Below are 11472 nucleotides of genomic sequence, written 5' to 3' on the forward strand. Positions count from 1 at the left end.
TTATGAAATACTATATGGCAGTAAAACAAGAATACAGTTTGAAAGGGGAGTGATTTGTAAAATATCCATAAAGAAAAAGAACATCTGCTTACAGTTGTGTTTCATCTGGGTGTTGAGAGATGTATCCATAGATCTCTTAATGTTGCTCTCGAAGTGCACCAGATTGATGCTTTTAACTTCAATATTTAAAACAAATCTTTCCGGGGGAGCATCCCCCCGGACCCCCCTAGAGGAGGTGAGGTCCGCTCCCCACTCGTAAAAAATAGCACTTTACCCCTGCCTATATGCCGTGAGCTGATTATCGAGCCTTCATTGTAACAGTCGCGGGTTTACTGTGTGTTTGCGTGTGGGGAGTTTTTTTGTGCGTGCTCTATAGTGCCCGTAATAGTGTTCACTGGAGTTCAGCACCTCAGCACCCCCACTCAAAATACCTTCCCGCGCCTCTGTATGTTTCACTGTACTGCCTTGGTTTCAGTTTGGCCTCTTTCTTACGTTTCTCTGCGGGCTCCTCTGAACCCTGGCCTGAATCCAGAGCAAGGGGACGTTTCAGCCATTTATCCATAGCGCAGACCTACCAGTATTTTTCTGGCTGCAGGTAAGCAGCTGTTTTCATTGTGGGATTTTGGCGCAGTTGTGCCACAGACTATTGTCTCCCTAGGGAAACTAATCGCGCACTATCATTTTTGACGGGATTATTATTTTTTTTACTTGTCACCTTGGAATTCCACGTACCCCCTGCAGTTCCCTCACGTACCACTAGGGGTACGCGTACCCCCGGTTGGGAAACACTGACTTACACTATACTTAATAGATTTAAGGTGGAGTTAAGAGAAAAGAACAAATGTCAACTCACGTCTTCATCTTTCTCCAGCTCCAGCCCCATGTCTCTCAGTTTCCCCTCAAACTCCTCCCTCCTGAACATCTTTTGATCCTCGTGACCATTGACAGCCTCTCCGGGATGACCCAGCTCCACGTCGGCCCCCGGGGAGGATGGCAGAGACGAAGAGTCCTTGGCCTTCTGTGCTTTGTGATTTCGGAGATGCTCGTTGCGTCCACGGCGAAAGCTGCGGGCCACGGCATTCTCAGTGAGCAGGTGTGACGTCGGTCGGCTGGACCGGGCCCCGGCGGGCTTCTTCACATGGTAGGTGAGGACGTAGTCCACCCGCCGCTGACCGTCCTGGAAGTAGAGTCCATGTTGGCACTGGGTGTTCTCCTCTGGGGTCAGAGCCTTCAGCAGCTGACAGCAGCACATACACAGACAGACAGAAGGGTTTGTTTAAAAGAGGATTTTTCTTTTCATTTTCATGGAGGCAAGATTAAAAGCTAGTGATGATTTGGAAAATGTGTTATAACAGTACATTCCACAGTTGATATGGCATCACAGTCTGGTGAAAAGTTATGGTACGGCAAAAATATAATGACAAATATAATCAGACTCACACGTCCATGATTTCATGTGAACATTATTATTTCAATGTTTACTATTATATAAAGTTGAGACTAATTGCCGAGCCACTCCAATCAGGAATGGTGCCATTCCCTGCCTCACTCTCTGATGGATGTATGAATGAAGTGATAAGTAGTAGTACAAGACAAACGTTTTTAAGTGCGTTCACTTGATAGAGCTACTGGCCCATACTGGGGATCAGACCCTGCTGCGGCGGATGAAGGTTCAAATCTGGCCAATAAACCTTTTACGCGTGCATCCCGTCTAGCTTTTATATCTATCTTTTAAAATAGACTGAACTATCAAAGAAAAGTGTTTGTTGACTTGCTATACATATTAATGTTCCCAGTCTGAATGTATGATGAAATAATTCTGCATAATAAGAGGCCAGGTGCAGAAACACACAGACATAGAGAGCACTCATCCTCCGATCTGTCAGTGAGAGAACAATGTCCCAGTCCCATAGAACCACACACACATCACTGGGGCAGGGGGAACGAATATGAAATGATTTATGTTTAACTAAACTTGTATTGCTTAGTGACAAAATCCTACTTCAAAGATTTGTCTTCCTATTAAAATGAAAACATATACATAATGTGCAGTTAATACATCAAACTAATAACAGCCGTGAACCCATGAAATTCCATTGGCTCATATGTTATAAGACTCTCAAAAAGGAAATAAAAAATGGACTGTAGCCTATACCAACATTTATATAAAACGCCAGATAACAAATACAGAAACATCTGAATCAGTAACAGAAATAAATCTGAATCATGAATCATAATCATCCATTCATAAAAAACGATTAAAAAAAAACATTATAACATTTAAATAAATAAATTATAACATGAAATATAGATACTGTAAACTAACAAACTACGTACAGTGTACACTGACAAAATACTCAGAGTGCCCTCTGTGTTGCTTTTCAGTAGATTGTAAATTAGACAGTGTGTGGATTATGAGCTGTGCCAAGATCTGAGTCTACAGAATCTCTCCTTCTTAAGTCTACTTATAACGTCTGGCTGCAGATCTGAGGGATGGGGACAGATCAAGCTACACAGACATTTACACAAATATTTTACACCTGAAAACTAGTTTACTCGTCCCAGGTGGGGTTGGGTTCCAATTTCTGGTTCTATGTTGGCGATATATAGATTACCCAAACTCTGACCCTAACACAGCTGGTATAGGGATGTAGTGATTACATATGTGTGTAGGCCAGCCTGGAAGCTGAAAGGAGCCCTTGACAACAAGCAGGGGGATTTCTCCTTTGGATTTCAGACTATTAGAAAATAAGATCTTTGGCAAACACACATTTATGATGCTTACAAGATTTGTTCAGCAGGATAAACTCCACATATTAACACCACTTGGTTGATAGTTGAAGCATAAATGCAATTACCAGACAAGTTCACTTTAGGATATAAACAAACTACATCACGGTAACATGACTTCACGTCACCACCGCTAAACTAAAGACGGCTAATTTTCAGCACGATGACATTTAGTAGTATCATTAAGCCAATTGTTAGCAACCACTGCTATAGAAGCAGTATGATATTTTCTGATATACTTTATTTTATGTTCTGTGTTAATATTCTATGTGTCATTAAAAAGGTGGTTGCTAACAAGTGACTCAATGAGATTGTCATCACGCCGAACAGTCTGCATTTAGCTTAGCGGTGGTGATGTGCATCCATGTGACCGTCATGTAGTTTGTTTATAGACTAAGCTAAAGGCTTAAAGGTTTGGCGTGATGACATTTAGTAGTCTCATTGAGTCACTTGTTAGCAACTGCCATTTCTATGACACATACTACAACTACTACTTCAGACCAAATGTATGTTGTAGAACAAAACTTAAAAATCTCTTAATCTTTTTTAACCACATTTCTTAATTAAGGCAGCTAACCAAAAATCGATTTAAAAAAGTGATTTTACCAGAAGGAGTAAATGCTAACTAATTTCCAGGTTTTAGGACTCATTCTTGCACCATTAAAGGCCATGTAATGCATCTAACACAGGTGTTTTTTAACATGTAGTTTAGATATCACCAGAATAAAAATAAATAAAAATGTTTAAAGTTTGGTCATAATTAAATGACATATACGATAAAAACTGATGTTGGTTCCGAAGTTTGCCGAGTACGCCCCCGATCACTCCCGAACAAGCGGTGACGTCACACGTGGCAAATATTGCCATTTGATCAAATCAGTCCAAATGGCAAGCAACGCGACAACTTCAGACAGCGAAGTTGTCGGTGGGTTATCTGGATTCAGTTACAGAAGTAGAGAGTGAACCAGCTAGCCTTTCACTTCAAGGCATCTTGCCTTATCAGTACGAGCCTCCTGCCCGGCAATCGAACAACGAGGCAGAAACTTGTGAAAGAGAAGCGGATTCCGCAGCCGGCAAGACTCGAGTCGGCAATACTGAATGGTAAATTCTGTTTTATTTCATTTGACCTGCACTAAATGTCGATCTTAATTTGTCATCTGTTCCTCACACGTCCGGCAGATATTGTTTTTTTTTTATGTTATGTACAATATTCAGGTGTACATGTCAATGCTGTGAAAGCATGCCCACTGCAGATGAATGTGTATGCTGCAGAGAGATCTGGCAGGTGATGGAACAAATAGACAGTTTGCAACCTACTGACCAGATAGCAGAGTCCTGCATCGGGTCGGGTATCCGCGGGTACCCGACGGGTGACCCGCAAAAAAGGTGATTTGCGGGTGGTATTTTTTCAAACGCTTTTTTCCGGGTTCGCTTCTGGGTAAAACAAAGATGATGCGGGTCGGGTTGCGGATGTTGCATAATAAATATATTTAAACAATAATAATTTAGTTTAATGTTTAAATCCTCAGACCTCTCCTCCGCGGGACCGAGCATAATCATAACCTCTGCAGTGCATCTATCTGCTGCTGAGCGCACCACATTCTGAATGGCTGAGGTGAAGCTCTCTTAGCGGAGAATACAGCATTTTCAATAACTCTTCCTCAAGAGTGAAATCCAACGTCTGGGAGGCTTTTGGTGTCATCCTAGATGGAGAAAATAACCAACATCCCAGGCTTTTTGAGCCAAATATGCAACTGCGTGTGTTAATAATTGCACGTTTTCACTGCTTATATATATGGGTTCGGGTCGGGTTGCGGATCTTGTGCCGGCGGGTCGGGTCGGGTTGCGGAACTAATTTATAATCTGTATACTTTTTTTTCATTAGGAAGTATCGATATACAGCTTATCGACAGTTTGTACGTTGGTGCTGGGGTGTACTCGGCCCAAAAATCAGAGTCCCGCTGCCTGCATGTGCTGTAACCGAGATACGGAAGACTTACCCTGAACCGGGAGGCCGCTATCAGGGATTTCAATGGCCAAATCTGTAATTTGACATAAGTCATGCAGCTGAACTGGTTAAAATGGTTTCGCATGATGTAAATAATTTACAAAGTACATCATTTACAATATTATTTTTCCAAAGAAACATGTAAATATAACAACATTTTCCAAATCACAAGTTTGTAAGATTGTATTAATTTACTGTTTGATCAATAAAAAAGGGTTCTTTTGTTAATTTTTCACTTGTAACATTTGATCTTTATTGCAGTGTACATTAGTCTATTTTGGTATATGTGCAAGCCCACAAATAATTAAAAGTGGTAAAAATAATAAAGATATTCAGACGTAATTCATTTTTGGCCTTACTTATTTCACTTCAACTTTTATATATTTCAGTCACTAGGCAAGTTCACTGTACTCTGGTGATATTTAGCTCAAGCTGGCATAACACCTGTAGTAACTTAATTCTGACCCGAGTTTTGTGCACAATCTTCCAGCACCCATGATCAATGTTTATAGCAATCAGGAAACATTCACAGCTCACAACTACACATCGCTTCCCCATCATGAATTGTTAGATAAAAAAAGTTTAGCGAGGTCCGGTTACACATATGTTGAGCGAAAATAGCGGAAGGATACAAAACAAACAATCCAGACGAGGCTGGTGTTTGCCACGTGTGACGTCACACAGCTGGGTTAATGGCTGGCAAGCTTTTCGCTACCGGAGCGGAATAACACGGGAAAGTGGCACACATTTCATGTTATTTGGGGGGTATTTATGGAAAGAATCATTGATGTTGATATGTCAAATGAAACAGTGGAAAGTGATGAAGCGATTTATTAACACAGAATAACGTTTATTTTGGACATTTCATGGACTTTAAGTATTGAATCATACAATGCACATTGTATTGTATTGTAGACATTTACACATAGCCGTTTTTTATTTTTGAAGGACATATTATTACCTTCAGCATTAGATAATACAATTCATCCCATAGCAGCGAAATAAAATGTTACTTTGGTCTTGTTAATGTGCTCCCTGAAGTTAGTGTCTGCACTGTGTGTCTCGTCAGAGATCACACAGTGAACTGTTTTTATTAACACCAACATAGAGCCAACTCCTATTCTAAGAAATAATTTAAAAGGATTGTCTTGCTTTGCAGTGTGCTAGATGAATTGAATCAACATGTCCTATACTCGGCTTTGTCAGGATTTGAGTTTCATGTGTTAAGTTTTGGGTTTATTTTGCTGTTCTGTGTTCCCTGTCTCATGTTTTCCTCCTTGTGTCTTCTCAGGTCCTACTTCCTGTTTTTGCCCTCCTGTCGTTAGTTTCCCTGGTGTGTCTGATTGTCTCATTGTGTTCACCTGTTGCCCTTGTGTTTCTCCCTCCTTTACCCGGCTGTTTCTTGTCCCGTGATTACCCCTCTCTGTATTTAGTCTTGTCTTTCCCTGTCGGTTCATTGTTTGTCTTCCCTTCACGTCACGCTCTATGTTTGTCCTTGAAGTTTCTGATCCTGGATTCTGTACTCGTGCTCCCCTGTTTTGGTAATGTTAAGTTTGTTTCTTGTTTTCTTTTGTCATCAGCTTTTTGTAAAATAAAGCTCGCTTTTTGTAAAATAAAGCTCGCTTTTTGTTAATACTGCATTTGGGTCCTACCTTTCCCGAATCGTGACAGGCTTATCTAATTGTTCAAGTTTGGAGCTACATTAGACTGTAGTTAGATTGTCAGCCAAAACAGCACTATGTCTGACTTCTCAGTTGAAAAGAAGCTGTAGAAAGGTCTTTGGGTTTTGGTATTTACAAATGTTGTTTGTTTTAAATGATAAAAGCTGAGTTTAATTACATCTAATTCTGTATTGCATCCAGCTCTGGTGGTGAGTACTACACAGTCTGAAAAGAAAACTTCTTGTCTTACAGTACGTCACAGGAGAATGTTTAAATGAATCTCTGAAACATTGCCATGCTTCTAAGAGTAGCTCCAGCTCCCCAGTTACCTATGATGTCTACATTCTAAAACCTCTGAGATTAGCACTAAATAGGACAGAAAATAACTTTTTTTAAATGTTTTGACATTTTATTGATAAGACCAAGTTTTAGCCCTGGTACCAAACCATTTTTACAAAGGGAAAAACGTGTTTTACAGGAGCTAAGAGTTACAACTGAATAAGATTTTAAGACAAAAATTGCATGACAGATTCACATTCTACCCACACCGAAATAAACTATTAGGATGGGTGGATAATTAAGGAGCAGGGTTATGGTCCTGTGTTTGCCATGCACCACCTGCAGCCCTAGAGAACCATGTAGCGCAAATACCAAGCACCACAGACAGGTAGCACGTCCAATGACATCAGTGTGCCCAAAATAGTGCCAGGAGCAGCGCCACCAATAAGTCAACGGATTGTTTTTGTGAATGAATGTTGCTGCGAGACCTCTGTTTCTGAAGTCAAGACATTGGCGAGTCCTAAAGTTGCTAAAAAAAAAACATGGATTTGAACGTCTAGCAAATTGAAGATGAAGAAGTTGAACCCTAACCGTAACTCTAGCTTACCAATATTCAGAAATTAATTAATCTGACAAGAGGTTTTCAATTGTTCGTGCACTCAAGTTTAAATTAAATCTGTGTGTATGGATGTTTCATAAAGGATTGTCCATGTCTCTTCAGCTCTTCCTTGATGAGCTCTCTGCTGCCCAGACCACCAGAGAAGAGTCATACTTTATCAGCAGTTAAGTGCTCCTGTCAATTAGCACGATGAACCTTCTTTTGATCTTCCTCTTGGCCTGAGGGTTCAGGTCCATAGATAAACATCGCTGTCAGGGAATCCTTTCTCACAAGACTTTGTTGAATTCTCGATTCTTATTTAGCGATCTGTTATTTATTTGATAAGACTGTTGGTATGGATGCCCCTTCATAAACTTTGGAGGACTATGCTAAATTGTTTCGATGCCCAAAAATACATCCGTTTTGGCATCAGAAAATCTGTTTCATCAGAAAAAACAAACTGTAAATAGTTTTCTAATATTAATATATTATATAATTAATAAGTATATTTTGAGAGCACACAACTTTAGATTTATGATAAATGGCTTAACTTTCCCTAGTAAGTAGAAGAAAAAGAGAACAATTGAACAGCGCAAGAGAAGGAAAGAGTTTGAGAAACAGAGAGCTGGAGGACAGAAAACAACAGAAGAAGACAAACAGGAAGTAAACACCAACAGGAACATGGTATGACTCCTGTAGTGTTGGAGTGTAGGAAAATAAAACGTTCACACTTACGGGGCGGAAAACCTTGATTAGTGTTGCTGTCATCAGTTTAAATATCCCAAAGGTAAAACGTAGCCTACTCTGTTGCCAGTTTGACGTGATGCATTGTTGCCATGAACGCAGTTCCAACTATTGTAACACACAAATCCTAAAATGCTTTAAACTATTATATGATCCTATTATTGGACTGTACTTTTTGTGTTGTTACAATTCCGGTCTTGAACAATTTCAACTTGCCTGGTCGAATACTTAAACTGAAGACTCTTTGGCTGCATAATTAAAATAAATATCTTCTATATTTTTGGTATCTTTGGAACTTTTGAGAACTCCTCAACAATTCAAAATGAAGTTATGTGAGTTCAAACAATATGTCTGTGAACATCATACGAACACAACAGGAAGTCAGTGAGGTCTTAGAGGTTCAATGAAATTGACATACAATTGTTCAAATGCAAATAAGTTATTTATTTTAGCTTGGAATCGTCCATATGTGTTGGACATGCTGTCTGCTCGGTTCTGAAGACACTCACCTTAAACTTGCCGTGGAAGATGACATCTTGTAAAAAATGTGGAGCCTGTTGCTCAGACCCTGAGGTTGGAGAGAGGTCGACTCCCACTTCTGCTCCCTCTGTCATTGTCCTGCAGGTAGAAAGTCAGTGATGTGCCGAACAGCTGTTTCCAAGCACAATACTCCGCTGTGTGCTCCTCCTGTCTCTCCGTTTGTGTCTCTTGTTTGAGATGATATGTGATAGCATCTGGCGTACCGGCCCCTCTCCTGCCTCGCCTCCTCTTTTCTTGTGACTTGCCACTTTTCTGTGGATTTGCTCTTGTCTCGTAAAGCTCTGTGTGGATCTGTGTCTCAGTGAGGAGCTGCGAGACTGCAGCTCTGTTACTTGAGAAGCCGCCTCTGAGCCAAGATCTAAACTTAGACAACGATAAAACTCTGATGAACACAAGGTGCCCTCCCTCACTCTCTCAGTCTGTACTCGACTGTAATCACTACAAGATCTGCCGCAGCAGTACACACACACACACACACACACACACACACACACACACACACACACACACACACAACCTCTGTCAGTCAATGACTTAATCACACACATTTGATGCATTGCATGTAAAACAAATGACAGCATGGCTCACAAAGTGAAAACGTGTGTGTGTGTGTGTGTGTGTGTGTGTGTGTGTGTGTGTGTGTGTGTGTGTGTGTGTGTGTGTGTGTGTGTGTGTGTGTGATGATATCAGGCTGCAGACTGAATGAATTCATGCTCAGCTATGAGTGGGGACCCTTAGTGATCTAAAACAGCAGCAGTGCTGGGGAACCCCAGTAGTTACAGAGCTGCTATCTCTGTGGAAATGAGAATCTCAATGCTTCGTTAATCCCAGGGTAAAATTAGGTTTGTAACATTAGAATCAAGTAAATAAACATTTATGAAGAAATATGTTGAGAAAAAAACCTCTGAGATTAGCAATGAATAGGACACATCATACATTTTTTTTATAATATTGCCATTTTATTGATAAAACCAAGTTTTAGCACTGGTACCAAAGGATTTTATATGCCTTACATAGGATAACAATTGGGATTTTTTTTACCAAAACTTTGTCCAGGAGCAAACAGTTACAACTGAATACAATTCAAAAGATTGCATGCCAGATTCACATTCTACCCTCACCAAAATAAACTATTTGGATGGATAATTAAGGAGCAGGGTGATGCAGGGCCTGTGTTTGCCGTGTGGAGAACCATGTAGCGCTAACACCAGGCCCCACAGACAGGTAGCACGTCCAATGACATCAGTGGGCCTAAAATAGTGCCAGGAGCAACGCCACCAATGTACCGACTGCATCTAATATCAAGTAAGTTAACGGACAGTTTTTGTGAATGAATGTTTCTGTGAGACCTCTGTTCTGATGTCAAGACATTGACAAAAAGTTTTTCTCAAAAATAATGTGGATTTGAAAATAAATTGATACTGCATTAGGTTACATAACATCTTTATTGTTTTGTTTATATATAAAGTGGTGCAGGAATGAGTCCTAAAACACAGAAATAAGTTAGCATTTTACCACTTTCGGTTCCCTTGTCTTGACGTTTTTTGAACATGTTTTTGGTTAAATGACTTCTGTGAATCTGTGGAACTCAAGCTGAAGAGATTTTCACATTTTGTCCAAGACATAATACACATCAGTGAATACTCCAGCTTCTATCTGTCATATGAAAAGCGATTGCTAACATGTGACTAATTGCATGCATTTTTTAGGTCATTGTGAATTATTAAGTCAAATTTGTGTCACATTTTCTGTACAGTACACTTTCTTTGTCTTTTGTGTACACATAAGCTTTCCTTTGACCAGGAGATACAAAAGCAGTACTATTTTTTGTCCTTAACTTCACAGTTATATGGTGAAATGTGTTTAAAAGAAATACAGAGACATTGTCCAGGACACATTTCTAGAGAGACTGTGAGAATGATCCCAGTTGTGCGATAGCTAAAACTCTGGAATATAGACTAAATACAGTTTGAGTGATTGACTTCATTTATGTTAGTGTTAGCTTTTTAAAGAGGAGCCCAGGAAACCTGTGACATTTTTTTCCTGAAGTATATTAAAAAGTGAGCAAAACACGGAGCTTGAAGTGAATTTTCTGTGGATATCCGTCTGTGAAGCTGTTCCAGGAAACTGTCTTTCTTCCGTGATTGTTTACTTTGTGAGAACTGAGATCGAGAAACTTTCTGTACAACCTCTTATTCCTGACACTTCAATCCCACAAGCTTATGTAACACAGCGGCAACATCCGCACTCAAGGGTATTTATAGACTTTAAGAGTTAAAAAAATATACAGAGAATCGAGCAAAAGGAAAGCAGGGACCTTGTAGAGCCCAGGTCCCTGGAGAGAGCATGTGTCTGACTCGATGCTGGGAGCAAGATGTGGGGGTCAGAGGTCAGTTCTCACAGGAAACAGAAGGAAGTGGTTTTTGTGTTCACATACTGTATCCCAGCTTTTCCAACAACAATGGCCAAAACGTTGTGTATACCAGTCAAATGAAGTTAATCATCCTGTATATTTTTATCTGGATCTTACGGACCCTTCAGTGGTTTAGTGTTTGTTGCTTCAGCCTCAACAAACTAAGAGGCCAGAGAATTGGCTAAGGCTCTTGTTAGTTTTGTATGATGATGGATCACTGAGCATCTACTCTGTGTATGTCACAAAAGAGTAACATATGCTCATATATAATTAATGAGGAATAACTCATTAAGAAAGTGGCGACATGTCATATTTATGTTTCAATATAATAATTCAATGAAATATATTATAATTTATAAAACGGACAAGTCAAATCAAGCAATCTGATTGGTTCTTAGCCGTGATATACTGAGCGTCGGGCCAAGGCAACGCCCCTTAG

At 40.0% G+C, this 11472-nt stretch overlaps 1 protein-coding gene across 1 annotated transcript; it reads right to left on the reverse strand.

Annotated features, from left to right (window-relative positions):
- Positions 1–789: 789 nt before the first annotated feature.
- LOC104942876 (anoctamin-1-like) lies at positions 790–8928 on the reverse strand. The gene is made up of 2 exons (XM_010768183.1): positions 8590–8928; positions 790–1237 (listed from the first exon to the last, which is right to left on the reverse strand). Exons 1-2 carry the CDS (start codon positions 8692–8694, stop codon positions 845–847), a joined length of 498 nt encoding a protein of 165 aa, XP_010766485.1. The 5' UTR covers positions 8695–8928; the 3' UTR covers positions 790–844.
- Positions 8929–11472: the final 2544 nt, after the last annotated feature.

The sequence above is a fragment of the Notothenia coriiceps genome, unplaced genomic scaffold, assembly GCF_000735185.1.
Source record: "Notothenia coriiceps isolate Sejong01 unplaced genomic scaffold, NC01 NC01_scaffold00005349, whole genome shotgun sequence".
Lineage (NCBI taxonomy): Eukaryota > Metazoa > Chordata > Actinopteri > Perciformes > Nototheniidae > Notothenia > Notothenia coriiceps.